Genomic DNA, 22,261 nt, shown 5'->3' on the forward strand with positions numbered 1-22,261 from the left:
GAAGTCTCCTCCAGCTCGAGAGCTATGATTCCAATGACATCTATGAAAGAATGAATATTCTCCTATCCTGGGTAATATAATCAGTCATATGATATAACACTACGCTATACATTCTCCTTTCCCCTAAATTTAGTCATGTTGCTTTTACCCTTCTAGACCACATAGGTTTTTAATGTATCTTTAGTGTCTAAATAAGAGTGTGATTCTTTTTTTTTATTGTATTTCATTTATCCTTCCAACAATATAACGCACACTTGTCTTTTATTGGTTTTAAAACAATAGGAGAAAGGGATTTTCAGTTATTTGTTCCCTCTTTCTAATACTTCCTTTGAGCTGAAAGAATAATGTGAAATAAGCCTTATAACTCAACCCTTCAGGGATGAAGGCAGGTGAAAAGTTACTGGCCCACAGGGTATAGAGGTTATTAATCAGCAGTCCTCTGGAGTGTGATGTTACCAAGCTGTGCCATATACTAAACAGGAGGTTAAAAAAGATAGTTCCCATTTTCTGATTCTTAAATGCAAGCATGTGCTATAAAACCAAATTGACATCTGTTAGCAGGCTTGTCACACAGATGATTTTTCCAGCAGAATCCAGAATATATTAAACCTCAAAATAAAACTTGCTACTCAAAGGGTGCTTTACATAATTCCTTTTAATGGTGTGCCCTGAGCCTCCTGCACTGCTGGTAAAAAAGAATTTCTTTTTTAAAATGCTTCATTATCATTTTAATTGCAAAGCAGTTGAATGCTACTCCACAAGAGGACATTTATTTTCTTAATCCCCTTGTGCTATATTCTTAACCAAAAAAGGCAAATCAAAGTTTCTTTTCCAGTGAAGAAATATGCTTTTGTCTACAATGCTCCAAGTGATACTGTGACCTCTTTCTCCCAAACATCCAAAGTCTCTTATTCGGTTTTGTTTGTTGATTAAACTTGGACAGCACAAAGAGCCCTCACTGCTGAGCTCCAGGGGCAAAAATACCAGACGTCAGGTGGGAACATGCATAATTTACTTAGGCAGACATTTTCTGGACATCACCAGTTAATCTCACCAGACTGCTGAGGGGGCATTACTGTCAAAAAGGGGGCTCACTCTACTTGCTATAGCTAACTTAAGTAGAGCAGTCAAGTCTGTTTGTGGACCTGCATGGCCCAGCAAATCCAAAGTATGCTTCATGAACATGCTCTCAACCAGCCCATGGTTACCTTAACAGGAAAAACATCACAAAGGAGAAAACTAGAGGCCTTGCCCTGTATTTCACATGGAAAAACCCCAAGTCATGGATTGTTAAAACTAGAATGAACCCTAGAGGTCATCTAGTCCATGGGTTCTTAATCTGGGGTTTATGAGCTTGCTTTTAAGATATAGCTAGGTAGATAAATAGATAAAGGTACATAGTTAACTATATTTTAATGTAATTATAAGTCTATTTTCTTTTATGCATTTAAAAACATTATTCTGGAGTCCTCATAGATGTCATCAGATTAGCAAAGAGGTAGGTTGGTCCATTACACAAAAAAATTAAGAACCCCTATTGAAGTCTATCTCCCTCATTTTACAGATGAGAAAATGGAGGCCCAAGATCATACAGTTAGTCATGGACAGAACATGAATTTCCTGACTTCTAATCTAGTTCTCTTTCCATTGCTTCAGGTTGCCAAATCACACTGTCTTCTGTCGGATCTCATTCCCAATATAAAGAGGGATGCTCAGGATTATGTTAAAAATTAAAATTAGCAAATCAATAAACATTTATTAAGCATTTACTGTGTGCCTGGTACTGTGCTAAGCACTGGAGATTAAAAAGAAAAAGTTAAAACACAGCCCTGCCCTCAAGGAGCTTGCAATCTAATGGCAAATAAATGACAAAGATAGCAAAAGACAGCGGTAATCAAAGTTGAAGGAGTTGTGGAAAGATAGGCACATTAATGCATTATTGGTGGAGCTGTGAATTAGTACAAGCAGACCAGGAAGCAAATTGGAATTACATGAATAAGATGGCTAAAATGTCACTGCCCTTTGACTCAGAGTCTTCGCTGCTAGGAATAAAACCCAAAAAGTCGTTAACAACAACAACAACAAAAAGGTCCAAACATAACTAAATATCTGTAGCAAAACTTTTGTGGTAGCAAAGAACTGGAAATAAAGTATGTGCCCAGAGATTGGGGAATGACTAAACAAATTGTGATACACGAATGTAATGGAATATTACTGTGCTGCAAGAAATAATGAATATGATGAATACAGAGAAGCATGAAAAGACTTACAAGAGCAGATGCAAAAGGAAGTAAGCAAAGCCAAGAAAACAAAATACACAATGACAACTCTGTAAATGGAAAGAACAACCACAAAATAATTGAAAATGAATGTTGCAAAATCACAAGGAACAAGAGTTTGGCTCCAAAGAAGAGATATGAAAGGATATCTCTTCCCACCTATTTGCAGAGTTAAGAGGTCCATAGGTGAATACTACATATTATGTGGTGTTTTTTTTTTCATTATATTGATTAGTTTTGCTATTTTTTTTACTTCTTCCTCTTTTTTTTCTTTTTTAAAAAAATACTGTTATTAAGGATGGCTCTTTGGGAGGGAAAAGAAAGAAGGACTTAGAAAAATTTAGGCGAAGTACAAACAAAAGACAGCAATAAAAATCTATTTTAAAGAACAATTTTTGGGATGACATACTTCTAGAGCTCATAAACTCAATCAAAACTACATGTCATAAACATCCACAAAATCCTCAGCAGGTTATTTCCACCTTTCATCTATGATAGTATATTCCTCTTATGATCTCAAAGGAACAAACTTTATCTAACGTTTCTCACAACATACAGCAGCTCTCTAGGTTGAGGAAAAAAAACTCTGAAAAGCTGTGAGCTCTTTCATGATGTTCTCTTGTCTATCCTCATAATAAGAATCTCAATATTCATACGTACTTCATAGATGTCACAGACAGGGTAATTGGCAGAAGGGTGACGAGGTGACAGAGAATCAGTCCTACTTTTGAGTCTGGAAGCCAAGGCTTAAGCTCCTAGACTAGTATATTGGGGGGAGAGGCCACACATGAAGAAGGTCAATATTCAGAATGTTCATCTAACCAATTCAACAAACATTTATTAAGTACATTCTATGCGAGGAATACTGTGCCACACACCAGCAATACAAAGACAAAAATACAAAAGGAGCTTACGCCCTACTGTACACATAGAACATTTAAATGATTAAAATGGAGAAATCACAGAAAGCTTTGGAGAGGAGATGGTATCTGAACAGAGTCTTGAAGAAAGATCAAAAAACATGAAGATGGGGAGGGAGAGGGAAAGAAAAGAGTCCATTCCAGGCTTAGGGGATGGTTTGTAAAAATTTGTAGAGACGACATAGTATGTTGAGTTTGAAGAATAGTTAGTAGGTAACCCAGCTTGGCTGGAAGATTGAGAGTACAAGAAGGAGAATAATATAAAACAAAACTGGAAAATAAGATGGTGCTTGATTGTGGAAGGTCTTAAATATCAAAATGAAGAATTTGTGTTTTATCCTCAAGTCAATAGAGCAAAAGAGAGGTATGATAAAAGCTGCATCTTCTGAAGATTATTTTGGCATCCATGTGGAGGTTGAATCAGACAGGGAAGAGAATGAAAGAAGAGAGATCAATTAGGAGGCTAATACCATAGTTTAGGCAAAAGGCAATAAGTCCTGAACCAGGTGGTGGTGGAATAAGTGGAGAAAAGGGGTTGATGTGAGAGATGTAAATATGTAGAATTGGCTGGACTTGGTAACTAATTACACATAAGAGAGGAGGGGAGGGGAGAGAATGGGAAGAGTTTTAAATATGTATCCTTAACTTGGGATTCATGGACTCCTTGAGAGTCTATAGATTTCAGGGGCAGTTTGTGAACTACAATGGGAAAAAAACTCTATCTTTATATTCACTAATCTGTACCTAAAATTTAGCATTTCCTTCAATTATTTCAAAACAGCATTCTGACAAGCAGTCCATAGATTTCCCCAGACTACTGAAGGGGTTCATGACCAAAATAAGGGAGCATTAAGAACCCTTTATCTAGAATAAGTCCAAAGTTACAGATTTGGGTAGCTGGGAGGTATCCTCAGTAGAAATGAGGAAATGTGAATGTGGAGGAGAAGAGTTTTAGAGGGGGAAAGATGATTTCATTCACGAACATATTGAACCTGACAGGGCCGCCAAGTGGAAATGTCTAAATGTCAAGCTGGTAATGAGGAAATGGGGTTCTAGAGAATAATTAGGGCTCAGAATGCAGATTTGAGAGACATCTGCATAGAGATGATGATGGAAGCCATGACAACAGATGAGATCACAAAGGAAAGAGGAGAGGGAGAGAGAGACAGAGAGAGAGAAGAGCGAGAGAGGAGAGAGCCCAGGACTGAACTTTGACAAAGAAGGAACCTGAGGCACAGGATCCTCCCAGTTCACTAAAAGCCAAGAGTAGTGCATGCCTGGGAGCAGAAAACATGATTCGTGTCACAGACACTGCCCATTAAAACACCATGCACCTCAATAGTTACAGAAGGAAATACTGAGAGAAAAGCCTACATATCAAAAAGTAAATATTTACTCAATCCTGGAATAGATCAAGGTAATTATAATGTTTTCTCTACAGCCTTACTAAATATCATCTTTTTATAATAATCTTTTAATCTCAAAGAGCAAAATACTTTCCTCGCTACTTTGTATACATCACAATTTTCGATGAGTTGGAAGGGTAAAAATCAAAACACATCTTCTAAATCAGCTTTCTGATGAGTTTCAAACTAAATATATCTGTTAATTATGATGGTAATCTAACTCTCCTTCCCAGGATGGCTTGTCCTTAGGGTCCACTGGAGATTTATGAAGACTGAGACATGTCTCAGCATTACAAATTACAATTCAGTAGCATGAAAGACTCATTACACTAAATTGCCATTGGGTTATTTTTTCAGAAATGCAACACCATTCTGCTTAAGCAATAATTCCATAGGATGAAGTTGAGTCCCAGTGCATGGAAGACATAAGCAGAGATGTAACAGGCATTTGTCTGAGAGACTTGGGTATTTCCTCTCCACTCTACCCCCTCTCCCCCATCCCAACTACATGTCCCAGAAAGAAGGCTTTGGCAGCAGAAGGTACATGAGTGCTGAAATAATTTCCTCAGGCTCCCATTATGAGATGTATGTGCACTACGGGGTGCCAAACCTTCAAAAGGAAACATAAAGAGGCATGGCAGTGGGTAGTCTCTCTTCATGCCCTGGACCACCTCTATGCCCAGCAAAGAAGCTACCTCTTCCTGTAACAGAGAAGTCAGTGGGAATGAGACAGAGTGCTGGTTCTGCCCACCCCAGCTAATGAGCTGAACTAGCAGTACACAGAGGCAACAGGGATAAGAATTAGAGAGGAGTGAGAATTTTGTCACTCAGACAGTGCAACTGTGTGAAGTCTAGTACCTTTCTCTCTGTGTACTAGGAAAGTCTATTAATGCTACATGTAGGGACTAAACTGGGATAAACATTGGGCCTTTCTAATTTGTAGGAACCCATTGTAGAGATTCTGTATTTAGAACTCTATTGAATTCTCTAGTTTTAGGGATTCACTAGAGATAATTGGGATTTTTTGCCTGTTTTAGGTTATGATAGTACAGTGTGTTCTTCCATTGCATTTCTTATGCAAATCAGACCAATTCCTTTTGAGATAACTTTTGTACAGTTTAAGTACTGATATCTGCTATCCTGAACCCTTTACAAGTATTGATATTAAGACTGATAGGAGAATTATGGATTTTGTCTCCCTAAATGCTGATGTCTTGCTCAGAAATGACCTTTTTTTTCTTTAGCTTTTAAACAGATTTTTAAAAATTTAAAAAATTTTAAAATGCTTGCTTTACTATAAGGTCCTTATGGTCTGTAGGTCCATAGGATATGGTTAGAAACCCTAAATAATCCACCACAAGTGCTCAATTTCTTTTCTTAGGAGCTTTACAACTTATTGAGGGATCACCTGGACCTGTTCTATTTCTGTTCATACTGAACTTGCTTATGCTATTGCTGAGTCAGTTTGAAATTCCATCAGGATTGACATTGCAGTGGCAAGGAGCCACAGGAAGAAATTTTAGTTTAACTGTGGTATAGGGACCCAAAGGAAATTTGCCTGGACCTCCAAAGGGATCACCTCCCTAGAGTATAGGACCCCAGGAGAAATTTTAGTGTGCCTTGTTTTAAGAAGGAATATCTAGAAATCTTGTCCAGACCCAAGTTAGGATGGCCCTATGAACTGAGAGAATCACAAAAGAGTTTTCACCCAGGATAGTTTGTGTTTTCACCTGCCAGTAAAGGGGCTCAATCTTATACCCTAAATCTCTTTAGGGAGGGCTCCACGAGCTGAGCTAGCAGTACACAGAGGCAACAGGAACAAGAATTAGAGAGGAGTGAGAATTCTGTCTCTATGGGACAATGAGGAATGGGATTTCTTTTCTAAAATAGAAGCTTGATTTCCTTTTCCTTTTCTCCCTCTATTGCCTTTGAACTGGGAAAGCTCATTTTAAGCACCAAAAAGAACTTTAAGTACTAAGCAAGCAAAATTTTTTATAAGGATAGCAAGGATGGTTCTTGATTGGGGATATAAACAAGGTGCTCAAAATATACCCCAGCCAACTTGCCAAGAGTGGCACATTTTTAAACAGTGGAGAAAGTATAACGGGGGACTGTCTAATAGAGGTCTTCAAGCCTACCAATCTGCTTAGCCCAGTGCCAACCTACAAGGAAGCTTAGGGTTCCTGGTTCCAGAAATGTGTGATGGAAGATGATAGAGCGCCTTGTTCTCTACTTCAGGGCATGTGCAGATGTATTTTCTATGACTTTTTCCAGTCTGCTTATTGTGTGATAATAAAAAGCATTTTAACTGACTGCTGAACTGGAAATGAGCATGCATACAAAAGGCTCCATTGGAGAAATTCAATCTCTCTGTTTCCTTAATGGTTTTAAGTGAGGAAGAAGAATCCAGATGGACTGAAGGGTGACCATGTTAGCTGCCATATCTCCCCATTAAGGCTGCCATGTGGCCAGTGACCATGTGGCCCTGCTGTTTCTTCTGTCTCTCCTGGGTTTCTTTCCTGATCTTAGGTGAGGAAGCATTAGAGATAGAATAACCTTGTGAGCTTTGAAAGGTTGGAAGAGTCATCAAAGGTCTAGTGATGGGAGCCCATGGCAGAAATTACCCATCATAGCCGAGCCAGGTGAGGAGCCGATGCAGCCCAGTGACCCAGCCCAGCAGTGAATCTATTAACTGAGACACTGAGTTTTGAAAGCACAGGATCAACTTCTCTTTCAACTGTGACTCATTCAGAAGTGAACTTGGTGGTAGGAACATTTATTGTATTCACATTAAGTCTGAGCCCACTCTCCTCAGGCACCAAAATGGCAGCAGGTAGAATGTACCCTAGTTTGGGGGTAGAGAATGTGTTTGTGCTTCTGTTCTTGCTATATATTCTTTTTTAATTTTTAATTTTTTTTATTTTGTTATGAATTAATATTTTTATTCCCCCCCAAATTACATGTAAAAACAATCTTTAACATTTAGTTTTTAAAAGTTAAAGTTTCAAATTCCCTCTCTCTCCTTCACTTCCTCCCCTCATTGAGAAGGCGATACAATTTGATATAGGTTATACATGCACAGTCATGCAAAACATATTTCCACATTAGTCATGTTGTGAAAGAAAACAGACCAAAAAAAAAAAGATAAAGCAAAGAAAAAGTATGTTTCAATCTTCATTTAGACTTCCATCAATTCTTTCTCTGAAGATGGATACTTGCTATATCTTCTCAGTAAATATCTCTTTGTAAAAGCTAATTGAGGTGAGCTGCTTATTGATGATATGAAAAAGATATTAATTCATTAAATCATACTAGATATTAATAGATATTGATAAATATTCATAGATGTTAACTGACACTGGCAAATGATATTGGGTCAGTAACCCAATTGATATTGGGAAGAGCAAGCTGGAATGAAAGCTTGAGTTGATAACATGAAAAATATACCCTCAAGTCCTCAGTCTATTACCCCCTAGAATTCTGAAAGCAAGATGGAGCCATCCTCCAGGGATCCAAACCACTAGTACAAGCAGGAGTTGGGATTAAGAATCTCAGAGTCTATGATGGTCCTACAGATTTTTACCTCAAGCATCTGAATATTATTTCTTTCATCCCGAGTCCAGCTGAAGCCAATGATAGTGAGATTCTTCCCTGTAGGGAGTGAGGAAAACTGAGATGACTGTTATTTCTGATATAGTATCTGTAGTTTATATTTTATTATGCTTTTGCCTAATCTAATTAAACTGCTTGCTAAATCATTAGGGCTTGGGCCTTGGAGTGATGGCTAGATTGAAAATTAGAAGCAGAAGGACCAGTAGGTAAAGATGGGAGGGGAGAGATTGATTGACATAACACCAGATGAGGGATAAGGTATAACATTGGGGGTGGAGCCAATGGATGATTGACAGCCATCCTACATATTGACAGCTTTAGTGGACAAAGCAGTTGGTTACATACTCCCCCAGCACCACCTAGTGGTTACATACAATAGGAGGACCCAGAACAAAGAATCTAGAAACATTCAAAAATTGCCTGAATGGGTCTAAAAAAATTACCCAGGCTTCTTTATTTCCTACAGTGTTTCTCAGTATGGTATGAATAAGTACATGTATATGTGTGTATATGTGTGTATGTATATGTGTATGTATTTATCACAAAACCTCCTTCCTAAACACTGGTTTGAATGGGGTGTATCAATAAAGATGAGGCATTTAACAAACCTAGTGAGTTTATACTCAAAGTTTCCCTGGAGTAGGAGTAACATCTTTATTCCAGCCCACAACCTCTGGGTTCTCACCAAAACTCCATGGTTAGAGCTATGAGTCCCTGATGTGGCTTAGTGCAGAAGAGTATTCTAAGTGATTCTCACAGCGTCTGGGACTTAAATGGATGCATTGGATCCACAATTCTCCCCAAAATCGAAGTTTGTACTCAATTTCCAACCACTAAAGAAGCTTTCAGCTGAGTATATGGAGCAAGATCATAAAGACCATGCCTTCTTCACCTTAACTTTTTTTTTTTGGTCTTAACTTAGAGTGTACATATAAACCAAATACTTATGGTCAGTGGAAAAGTAACACCTTAGGGAAATCTGTGAATATAAACCCAATGAGGTGTTTGGGGGACAACCAGGTCATAGGTGAAAGTCCAGCCTATTTTTATTTACAAGGGAGTAAGGACCTAGCAGTAAGAAATAGAAAGAGAAATTCCATTTAAAATAACTTTAGACAACTAAGACAACTTTAGACTTGGAAGTCTACCTGCCAAGACAACCCCAGGAAATATATGAACACAATTACAAAACACTTTTCACACAAATAAAGTCAGATCTAAGCAACTGGAAAAATATTAATTGCTCACAGGTAGGCTAAGCCAATATAATAAAAATGACAATTCTACCTAAATTAATTTACTTATTTGTTGCCATACCAAACTACCAAAATTATTTTATAGAGGTAGAAAAAAATAATAAAATTCTTCTAGAAGAACAAAAGGTCAAGAATATCAAGGAAATTAGTGGGGAAAATGCAAAGGAAGATGGCCTAGAAATATCAGATCTCAAACTATGTTATAAAGTGGAAATCATCAAAACTATTTGGTACTGGCTAAGAAATAGAGTGGTGGATCAGTGGAAAGGATTAGGTACACAAGACACAGTAGTAAATGACCATAGTAATCTACTGTTTGATAAACCCAAAGACTACAGCTTCTGAGATAAGAACTCACTATTTGACAAAAACTACTGAGAAAACTGAAAAATAGTATGGCAGAAACTAGGCATACACAAACATTTCACACCGTATACCAAGATAGGGTCAAAATGGGTAACATGAGTTAGACTTACAGAGTGATACATAAACAAAGGAGTAAGAAGACACTAGTCACCATTCTCAAGATTTGGTAATATCTACCATTATAGCAGCAGGTATTTGCTGCTTAGGAACTTTCATCTTGTTAAAGTACCGAGGAAATGGAGGCCAAGTTTAGCAACTTCTAGCATTTCTGTACACTCTATCAATCAGCATCAGGCCAGCCAGTACAACAACCCATTCAAAACAATGCCTGGCTGGTCTGACATGAACAGTTCAACTAGTGCAATGATATTGATGAAGAGAAAAGGTCTCTGCTTTTCACACGTTTGTATGATCCATAACCATTTCTGGGCCCTCTATGCAAAATTGCATTACATCTGGCCCTACGGAAAGTCAAGTTGAAGTATACACAGGAGTCTGAATTTGAAAAAACAGACAGTAGGAAAGGCAAATTAGGCAGTCCTCTCTTGCCCTAACTTGACAATCAGGAAAGAAATCCAGTTAAGATGCACCCAATCTCCCTAAGTATAAATCCCCACAAGCTTTATTATACAACTCTATCATATAGAGTACATTCTGGTAAATTCACAGCAGTCTAGAGAAGGGACCCTCCCCCACCCCAATTATTCATTTTCTTTCAAAATCTCAGTGAAATTATTCTTCACCTATAAGACAGGGAACAACAGTCCTATACCATCTCATCGAGAGGCCTCTCTTGACCTTCAGCTTCAGACAAAACTACTCATTAAATTTCTTGGCTGGAATTTTTGAGGTAGATAGCTACTTATAGAGAAGAGAGCTACAAAAGTTGTTTGGGTTTTGTTTTGTTTTGGTTTTGGTTTTGAGTGTATATGCCTTAAAATGAAAGAAGAAAAAGCAGGGGGAAAAAAGAATACTTGGGAAGTTTAACAAAAATGCTTTGAATTATTTTAGTTTCAAAAGTCCACCAAGCACTTCATTCAAGCTCATCCAAAAATCTAAACACTTTGGATTAAGTATGGCATGCGACATGATGGTATCAGTTAACAAATTTGAATGCACTATGCACAGTTTAGACAGATCACAGCTAACACTGAAAATAATGATTTCCCGTTGACCAAACTGGATTGTTTAGTGTAATGGCAGTCAGCAAACATGGAATGAAGAAAAACAAAAATGATAGATGGTTGTAGCATCAGTCCAAGACAAAGCTTCGGGTTCCATATTTCTAATTACATTCTGGGAAAAGTCTCCCAGCTCAGTTACTACAGCCACAAGCACTTCAGCAACAGGCAGATATTTAATCATTCCAAATAACGCTGGGTCCAGGTGATTATTATTCCCTGACAGTTTGGGTTTCTGGTTCATATGTTTCTGTTAATGCAGCAATAAAAACTCTGTGCATTAGAAAGATTTTGATCTATAGTTTGAAGTCTAAAATGTTAAAGAAGCAGTGGCAAAGTGTTTTGAAATAGCATACCAAAGGGAAGAAAGTCAAATGCATCACCATTTCAATGGTTAATCAAATAACTATTTAATACTCACTCTATACGAAGTCCTCCACAAAAGTCCTATTTTGATGTCTTCTTGTGGTGTGGCAATGACCCTTATTTCTCAAAGGCTATGCCCTTGAACATACATAGTTCCTTACCAGAAGGCAGACTCTTTTACATCCTATTAGGATGTATTAGGATTCCAGTTTATTAAACTGGAAAGTCTTCCAGCATGGGCAGAGAGGTGATAGACTGTATGGATGTTAGTTGAGAATCAGTCTAGCTGAGTTCAGAGAGGTTCATTCAGAAGCTGATGAAATTTCTGCCTACACTCAGCACTGTTCTAAGCTATGCTGTCCTGATTTGGGCGGGAGGTGTCAGCTAGTGCTAGGTGACACAGTAGATAGATTGGAGGGAAGAAGATCTGAGTTCAAATCTTGCCACAGACATTTACTAGCTGCATAACTCTAGGTAAATCATTTAACCCCTCTTTAATTCAGTTTCTTCATTGGAAAAATGGGGATAACAATAGTACCTTATCTCCCAAGGTCATTGGGAGAATCAATGAGGTAACATGTGTAAAGCATTTTGCAGATCCTAAATTCTATATAAATGCTAGTTGTTATTGTTGCTGTTGTTGTCATTGTTACATCTAGCCTGCCCCAGGCCCCAGGCTATTCTTCATAATTTTCTAGTCAACTCCTTGCCTCTGGCCTGCTGTAATGTACATAGCCCTGCTCTCTTTTTACTTCCTTCTAGCTGCAAATAGAGCTCTGGAGCTGCAATCAGATCCCACCTCTCCCTTACTAGTTGTGTGACTCCTGGCAAATCATTAAACCTCTGTCTGCCTTGGTTTCTTCCACTGCAAAATGGAGATAATAATAGCACCTACCCCCCCCCCCGCCCAAGATTGTTGTAAGGACCAAAGGAGGTAACATTTGTAAAGTTTTTAACACAATACCTGACAGGTGTTGTTGTTCAGTTTTGTCCAATTCTTCACGACCCCATTTGGGGTTTTCGTAACAAAGATACTGGAGTGGTTTGCCATTTACTTCTCCATCTCATTTTTACAGATGAGGAAACTGAGGCAAACAGGGTCATATGACTTGCCCAGGGTAAGTGTCTGAGGCCAGATATGAACTCATGTAAATGAGTCTTCCTGACTCCAGGCCCCGAGCTTTATCTACTGTGCCACCTAGCTGACAGGTAGTAGTGCCTAATAAATGCTCGTTCCCTTGCCCTCCCTAATTCCTCCAAGACCAGTAATTACATCAATAGTATCATTGTTCTGAAAAGGACATAGTCATACATCTTCTGGCCTATGCTGTTATTTATCATCCCTGTGATATCCCAAACCAAAATACTCTTCCTGGGTCATCACTCCCTTGCATATGTTGTTTCCCACTACTAAAATATAACTTATTTGAGGGCAGAGACCATCCTGCTTTTGAATTTATAATCCTAGATCTTAGTGCAGTGCTAGGCATATAATAAATAATTAATTAATGATATATAATGTATAATTAATAACATAATATATAAGAAGTAATTAATTTCCATTCATTTGTTCATTTATTAGGTTGTTCACACCACCTCTTAAGGAGTATCTACTAAGAGAGTGGTATAACAATTCAAATTGCTTCCTGAAATATCTAGAAAAAATGAGGGGGAAAGAATCATGCATGCCTATTCCCAGAGAAAGTTTTATAATCCCTTCTATACTTGAAAGGCAAGGTAGAGACTGGATTTTATTCAGTAGACAATGGGAAACCATTTCAAAAATTCTCTAATTATATTCCATGTTTTTATGTTTAAGATTTGTGGTTTAAGAAGATAACCCCGGAAGTGGTAAGAAGCATAGATTGGAGGGGCCAGAAACTAGAGAAAAGGAGACCAGTTAGTAGGTTAATATAATAATCTAGGCAAGAAATGATTGAAGGCCCGGACTAGGATGGTAGCAGTAGAAATGGTGGAAGAAGGAGGTGGAGAAGACATATACTGTAATTGTCCTAGAAATGTCTTTGTCCTTTAACTGCTACCCATATTTTTGCACAAATTACTCATCACTAAATATCTATCTGGATCTAAAGGGAAAGATGAGGGGAAAAGAAACCTATGCAAAAAGAATTAGATTTATTTTTAGAAAAAAAAATTGATGGAAAAACTTTTGTTTTCCACTATTACTGTTAGAATAGATTAGTCAAGCCGACAAGAAAAATTCCTGAGAGGAAAGAAAGTTTACTTTCTACTTGCTTTCCCTGAAAGAATCCATTTCCTGTCCATTAGTGTTTATACACGTTAGAAAAATGAAAACAAACACTGCTAACTGCAGGCCACAAAACAAATTTCCTCTTTTATCTATCCCCTAGACAACTCCTGGTGAAATGCTCCCACAGAGGGATTCTTTCTATGGCAGGGACTTTTTTTAAGGTGGTACTGACATATTTCTAAAGACTCTCAGTAGCTTTAAACTTCCTTAAGAGGAAATTAGCAGTCAGGAGCCAACACAGACCTGACAGATCTCCACTAAGGTACTGTCGTTATTAATGCTTGAGGAAAAGCAATTGACCTCTGGAATGTAAACAATCCCTTTGACACAGTGTTCTTCATTCCAAGTATGATCACAAGTTTTTCTGAAGTTTCACTAGCAGGATTTTCTCAAGCATTCTCTATTCTTTTTGAGAATAAAGATTAGACTACATTATAGCTCCCCATGAGTTAAGCATACAAACCAGACTATGAGTGCGGATTAATTACAATGTGATTTAGCTAACGATATCGCAGAGGGTATATATGGTGTGGTGTCTAAATATATGGAGACGGTATGATCAGATATGGTCTGAGGACTGGTCTGTCTCTGTGATGAGTAGAAAAAAGGGTTGGGCTGGCAGGCCAGGAGCCTAGCTGGGGGAGAAAGGCAAGTGGGATCTAGGACTGAAGAGGCTGGGCAATCTTTCCACTGATCTCCGAGAGGATTATCAGGTTAGAATTGTATCTCTCTGCCATCCCTCAAATATCTCTGGTCCAGGGATACGAATCTGGGTTCATAATGAAAGCCACTTCCCTAATCCCTCTAAGGGGAGCGTAATCCTTAGTTTACCTTTACCAGCTTAGCTTTTTCCTCATCAAATGCTAGTTAGGAAGAGCAAATAACAGGTAAACCTGTTTATACAAACCAAACAAAAAATAAAAATCGGAATTCTTCAGATTAGAATATAACAAAGCATACATAAGACTAAATGGACTCCTAAACGGGGAATAAGATAAGATCTCAGGGGAGAAAAAACAATCTCACCCAAGAGAAGACCATTATTGGCAGTCTCTAGAGCTGCAAATGCTAAAGGTCAAGAGACATGATGGGGCCAGTATCCTATACATGTCTGCCATTCTGGGACTACCAATGGCCATTCCAAAAGTTTATACTTCTTCTCTCTCAAGTGTCTCCCTCATGGTGTTCTCTTGAAGTTTCTTTATAGCCTGCTGAGATAAGTCCCTAGCAGCAGGTACAGAATATCACATTCAACAATCTCTCAACCAATCAAAAGTCATATTTCCCTATGGATAAGCAACACATAACACAGGGCTGTCCCTCTTTTACCTCACCTGTGTGGGAATGGATACTATAAATATATTATACTATATTTATACTGGATACTATAAATATAGTAATAATAATAGGCAACATTTATATAACACTTTAAAGTTTACAAATGCTTTACATGTTATCTCATTTGATCCTCACAACAACCTTGCTGAGTAGATACTGTTATTAACCTCATTTTACAGAAGAGGAAACCGAACCTCACAGAGTAAAACTGACTTACCTAGGGTCACGCAGCTACTAAAGTATGTCTGAGGCTACGTTTGAACTAAGATTTCCCGGAGTCCAAATCCAGTGCTCTAGCCGCTATTTCTCCTAGCTGAGTATTCATTGTCTGGGGTCGTAGAGGGACAGCATGCAATGTAGTATAAAGAACACTCCAACGGCAGTCTGGAGAACTGAGTCTGAGTCCTAGGTATACCACTACTAGCTGTGTAACCTTGGGTAAGACATTTTACTTCTCTGGACCTCAGTATTCTTATCTGTTAAATGCATTTCTTTATCTGTGAATAGATTGTTTAGCATATGTTTAGGCATATAGAAACTTCCAAATGAATGCTTCGTGGTTGGTTGATTCAGTGGATGGTCTGTGACCCTTTTTTTTTTTTTTAAAGATTTTCTGATATCTCTATTTCAATATAATTAATTTCCTTTGTAATTCTATGAATTTTATTTTGTGCATTTAAAAACATTATTGGGAGGAGGAACTCTGTTGGCTTCCTCAGACTGCCAAAGGTGTCTATGACAAAAAAGGGTTAAGAACCCCTGGACTAGTAGATCTCTAAGGTCCTTTTCAGGTCTAGCATTCTATGAGTTGTTGTTAAGCTGTTCAGTCATGTCAGATTCTTTGTGACCGCATGAACCATCCTGTCCATGGGATTTTCCTGGCAAAGATACTGGAATGGTTTTCCATTTCCTTCACTAGTGATTAAAACAAACAGAGGTTAAGTGACTTGCCCAGGGTTACACAGCTAGTATCTGAGGCCAGTTTTGAACTATGGTCTTCCTGATTCAAAGCCCAGCACTCCATCCATTGAGTCAGGACTAGAGTATTCTGAGTGATGGAAAGGGATAAAATGTGGGCATCATCTAATCTAGACTCTCTTTTCTATACGTACAGTATTCTTTATCTTGGTAATCTCATGAGATCCCAAGAGCTCAATTATGATTGCTATATAGATGCCTCCCATAATATCTATATATCCAAGAATCTCCTAAACTGTAATCCCCTATTACCAACTGCCTACTGGACATCTCCATCTGGATATCTAGGAGGCATATCAAACTCAACATGTCCAAAATGGATCTCATATTTCCACTAAAATCTATTCTTCTTCCAAACTGTCCAGGCTCTGTTAAAGGCGCTCAGTTACTCAAATGTATGACCTTGGAGTCATAATTGTTTCTTCCCTCTTCCTCATTGCCCATATCCAGTCAATTGTCTCCTTGTCAATCCTATTTCCACAACGCATCGGAACCCTACTATATTCTCAATCAGTCTCCACTCTCAGGCCTTCATCACCTCCTGACTGGACTGTTGTAATAGATTCCCAATTTGTCGCCCTGCATCCAATTTCCAATCCATTCTCTGCACAGCTGCCAAATTCATTTTCTTAAAACACAAATTTGACCATGTCACTCACCTACTCAAAAACTTTCAATGACTCCCTATTACCTCTAGGACAAAATAAAACATCCTCAGCCTGGCATTTAAAGCACTCTGCTGTCTGGGTGCTACTTCTCTATAAGTTATTTAACTTGAATAACCAGTGTTTCATCTCTTACCTCCTCTCCCACATGTCTGGCATATACTCTCTGGTCCTTCTAGCTTATAAAATCCTTCAAAGCATAGATCACATGCTACCTCCTCCTACACAGAGACTTTCTTTTCTCTCTTTCTCTCTCTCTCTTTCTCTCTCTCCCTCCTTCCCTCCCACCCCCCTAGTTATTAGCATTCTCTCCCTCTTGAAAATTTCTTTGTATTACTTTGCACATACTTTCTGGTTATTTACTTTAAAATTGTTATTGCCACCCAGTAGAACTAAGTTCTTTGAGTGTAAAGGTGGTTTCATTTTTATCTTTGTATCTCTAGCGCCTAATACAGCGTTTTGCACAAAATAGACAGCTAAGGAGTTTAATTCAAATAAAAAGAAAACTACCAAACATCATTTTAAACACCTCAACCTCCAAACCCTTTATCAAAGCCACAAAGAGAGCTAATAAAACAGGTTTGCAACTATATCCAAAGGGCTATAAAACTGTGCATACCCTTTGATCCAGCAATACCACTACTAGGTCTGTATGCCAAAGAGATCATAAAAATGGGGAAAGGACCCACATGTACAAAAATATTTGTAACAGCTCTTTGTGGTGGCAAATAATTGGAAATAATGGGGCAGTTAAGTGGCGCAGTAGATAGAGCGTGGGCCCTGAGGTCAGGAGGACCTGAGTTCAAATCCGTCCTCAGACTAAACAACTGATACTTACTAGCTGTGTGACCCTGGGCAAGTCACTTAACCCCAATTGCCTAAAAATTTAAAAAAATTAATTGGAAATTGAAAGGATGCCCATCAGTTGGGGAATGGATGAACAAGTTGTGGTATATGAATGTAATAGAATACCAATATGCTATAAGAAATGATGAGCAGGGAGATTTCAGAAAAATCTAGACTTACATGAACTGATGCTGAGTAAGGTGAGCAGAACCAGGAGAACATTGTACACAGTCACAGCAACATTGTATGATGACCAACTTTGATAGACTTGGCTCTTCTCAGAAATACAAGGATCTAAGACAATTCCAAAAGACTCATAATGGAAAATGCTAATCACATCCAGAGAAAGAACTATGGAGTCTGAATGCATTGAAACATACTATTTCCTCTTTTTTGTAGTTTTTTGTTTTTTCTTTCTCGTGGTTTTCCCTTTTGTTCTGATTCTTCTTACACAATATGATTAATGTGGAAATATGTTTAATATGAATGTACATGTGTAAACTATATCAGATTGCTTGCCATCTTAGGGAGGGGAGAGGGGAGGAAGGGAGAAAAAAATGTGAAACTCAAAATCTTATAAAAGTGAATGTTGAAAACTATCTTTACATGAAATTGAAAAAAAAATACTATTAAGTGGGGAAAAAACAGGTTTGCACCCCACATTTTCTGCTTAACCTTTCGAAAAAGGGACAATAAACAAAGAATAAAATCAAAATGAAGGTAGCATTAGGGGAAGAAGGGCAAAGATACTGAGTGTCACACAGAACTAATAATCAATCCCGGATTCATCTAGGTTAAATGTAGTAGACAATTTAATAATCAATGATATAAAATAAGGTAACAAATAGCAAAAATGAAATGTGAATCATTTCCCTAACTTCTCTGCTTAAATCTTATAATATTTTTGATGCTGAAAAGGATTCAATGTCCTTACTAAAAGGCTTACATATATTGCTTTGAGACAGACTAATAACTAAACACCCTTTTTCAATTGCATTTAGTTGTTGAAAAGATCCATTTTTTCAAGAATTTAACTCTTTCCATATATACAGATCTAAATTCCACTTAACTATTAGTTGATTTTATTTAACAGGTTTTTGTGATCAATAAATTATCATGCTAGTTAGGGTAATCCTCAGCAGATAGATATCACTAGGCCCATATTCAAAGCCTTAACACCTTGATAGAACCTCCCAGAGCCTTCCCTCCCCACACATAGTCTTTAAGCTCAGGGTCACCTTCATACCCTAATGAGGCTCCAGCCTAGGATTTGAGTGGAGAACACAATAAAAACCAGTATTTAATCACAGTGAAAAAAAGTAGAGTAGATCCTTGAAAACTGGTCTGAAAATAGTTCCAGCTGTCTTAAAAAAGAAGTATTCAAGAAAACAAAGGATGAAAAAATAAAAGCAGAGAGCATGAAACCAAAACAATTTTAACACTTGCTTTCACAAATACCACCTTCCTCATGGATAAATGTTCATTTAACAAAGGAAGCACATATCATGCCATGTTCTAAATTCCATGAAATCTCTGCCCTGGAGTGACTGGACTGTGCCAGGAAAAGGCTGGAAATTAATCACAAAGCTACTGTTCTCAGGGGAACGAATTTCCATGGTCTTTGCCTATAGAAGACAATACCCTACACCAATTATTTTCAAGAAATAAAGTACAAGGCTAGATGGATTTATTTTTCCATCATCCATCCAAAGGAAAATATGTACAAAGATTAGACAGGTTCTGTGTATCAGTATGTAAACTTTGCCTCACACAGTATACATATTGTGTCAATCAAACCTGACACACTTCCTTCACTTCAAAAACATGGAAACCTCAAATTGACTATATCCTAACAAAGAAGTCAACTATGACAAAATGTGAAATTAATTATGATGGCAGAAAAATACAAATACAGAAACTGATATATGCATTTTATCTGCCTGTAAAATTTAAGTTAACAGCATCACTGAAATGTTTGTTTATTTTTTACCTATACCAAAACTACTACTCTGGAGTCTTCTCCCAACACCCTAGGCACCACAAAATACCACTTAAACCAGAAACAACCCATTCTATGGCAAAGACCCTCTTCATATTTGCTACACCTTCATGACCTGAAATGTTGTCATTGGAATCTTTTCATAAGGAAAGGGAATGGTTAAGTGAAAAAAAGTAAATGGATATGGGTTGGACCAGACGGCCACTTGAGGTTCCTTCCAACTTTGATTAGAACAGGACCCCATAGGTAATGCAAATGGGTAGAGCACTAGGGCTGGAGTCAGGAAGATCTGAGTTCAAATCCAGCCTCAGACACTAGCTGTGTGACCCTGGGCAAACCATTTAACCTGTCCACTTCAGTTTTCCCAACTATAAAAGTGGAATAATAACAATATATTCCTGATAGGGTTGTTGTTAGGATTAAGTAAGGTAATATTTGTTAAGTACTTGGAATAGTGCCAGGGACATAGTAGGCTCTTAATAAATGTTTGTTTCCTTCCTTCCTAAGAGAGGCAAAAGGATTTGCCTAGGTTCACATAATTAGTTATGGTCAGAAACAAGATTCAAATCTCAGTCTTCTAGACTTCAAGTCTAACACTCTAAGGTACAATGCAATAACATATTTAGGACTCTACGTGACTCTGGAGAACTAGATAATTCTTTCAAAGATTTATGGTTTCCTTTTTAAAAAATCTTATATACTAGTAGATACCATACACACATATTTTCAGGTTTCCTGGAAGAAGAGGCTAAAAGAGATACTTCCCCCAAAATGCACCAGGGAACTTCCTGTCATGACTTATTCCGACATAAAGGTTGCCACTATAAAATTAAATGCTGAATTCTGACCTTGTTGTGTCCAAATTCATTTAAGATGGTTCCCAGTTTTTTCGTGTTGCTGTGCAGCTTGTGGACAGCAATGGCTGGATGGGGATCCCTCCAATCAATGGACAGGCGATGAAACCAAAGGTGTTGACTCTCCTGCATGTGAGCTGATTTAATACTAGGATCAAAACGGTGCACTTCACATCCATCACTGGCCATGCTCAATTCAAAATGAGTATCTTCATTTCCCAGTCTGTTTTTTTAAAAAAGGAAAAGAATTTTTAAAATTATAAATATAATTATAAATAAAAGACAGTTATTCCTTTTTCATAATAAATACTTGTTGAATTTAATTTTTACAAGTATTTTTAAATTAATTTCTCTCCTACTATTCTCTCAATTGAGCATTTTTTTTAAAACCTTCAATACATATCTACATAGTCTGGCAAAACAAATTTCCATATTAGTCATGTACAAAAATGCATGACTAAAATTCATTACTTCTGTTAGGAGGTGGGTGGCATGTGTTGTCTTCATTCCTTTGGACTCATGGCTTATCATAGCATGAATCAGACTTCTAAAGACTTTCAGTTTTTTTTTTACATGTTGCTAAGAGGATTGTTCTTAAAAGAAGCCTTTAAAAGATTCCCTCAACAGATGCTGAGAATAGTCTTTTTTTGTTGTTTGTTTTTTGTTTTTTTAGGCAATTGGGGTCACACAGCTAATAAGTGTCAAATGTTTGGTCTGAGGCCATATTTGAACTCAGGTCTTCCTGACTTCAGGGCCGGTACTCTATCTACTGCACCACTTAGCTGCCCCAAGGATCTTTTGGCTACCTTTTCTTTTTTTTGGCAATTGGGGTTAAGTGACTTGCCCAGGGTCACACAGCTAATAAGTGTCAAGTGTTTGGTCTGAGGCTGGATTTGAACTCAGGTCCTCCTGACTTCAAGGCCAGTGCTCTATCCACTGTGCCACCTAGCTGCCCCTTAGATGCTGAGAATATTCTAAGCAACAATAACTCCCTCTATCAGAAAAATAGCCAGGTCTCAATTAGTGTGAATATTGAATCCCCAGAAGTGGTTGCATTGTTGAATTCATACTGTATACTTCCTTTAGACTGGAACCAGTTACCACGTACAACACAACTGAACTTTAAATAGTAGGAATTCAAGCATATGCAACCATTTCATGGGATTCCTTAGGTGCATTAACCCGAGACCTGGTTGTATTCTAGAGATGAGCTGATGAGTCCCAAAATTTGTATGTAGAATGTTCGACTATAGCTTGGTGTAAGGGAAAAAGCATAATAGGCTTGTGTTCTTGTCCAGAGTCTGCCACTAACTGGGTGACCATATATGAGTCACTCAATTTCTCAAGGCCATTTCTATTAAATGGAATAGAATTAAATGACCTGCAAGGTTGTTTGAACCCTAATAATCTATGAGACTATGTCACCTGGCTCTACCAGGCTGACTGGGATGGTAAGTGTTTTCTTGGAAAGTGATTATGTGACAGTAAAGCATGCACATATATAGAAAGTGGGAATGTTCATGGAAAGCATGTTCAGATGTGTGTGTGTATGTGTGTGTTGTGTATCTCCTTGAATATATATTCAAGGAGCAGAAGAGATACTCATATAAATCCAGGGGGAAGGGAAAACATCATCAAAGAACATTTATTTAATACCTACTAGGTACCCTGCAATGTAAGGTGGCACATTTGTCTATCGGGAGCAAAATAATATATCCTATGAATTTATAATTCCCACAAGAATCTTCCACCCTTATTGGGACAAAGGTTCAGTATTATATTCACTATAAAATTTGGCATAATGACTAGAGTGCTGACCTTAGAGTCAGGAAGACCAGAGTTTTAATCCATACCTCAGTTACAACTAGGTCTGTGACCCTAGCCAAGTTGCTTAACACCTGTAAGCCTACATTTCCTCATCTG

General features: G+C 37.8%; 1 protein-coding gene across 3 annotated transcripts in view; it reads right to left on the bottom strand.

Moving 5' to 3' along the window:
* METTL24 (methyltransferase like 24) overlaps positions 1-22,261 on the bottom strand; it is a 228,566-nt gene that overhangs the window by 111,345 nt on the left and 94,960 nt on the right. For all 3 annotated transcript variants that reach the window (XM_027855690.1, XM_027855688.1, XM_027855692.1), the window contains one exon: positions 20,333-20,561. In XM_027855690.1, the coding sequence (XP_027711491.1) occupies positions 20,333-20,561 (229 nt within the window). The remainder of the gene's footprint in view (positions 1-20,332; positions 20,562-22,261) is intronic.

The sequence above is a fragment of the Vombatus ursinus genome, unplaced genomic scaffold (assembly GCF_900497805.2).
Source record: "Vombatus ursinus unplaced genomic scaffold, bare-nosed wombat genome assembly UNPS02000582.1, whole genome shotgun sequence".
NCBI classification, from domain to species: domain Eukaryota; kingdom Metazoa; phylum Chordata; class Mammalia; order Diprotodontia; family Vombatidae; genus Vombatus; species Vombatus ursinus.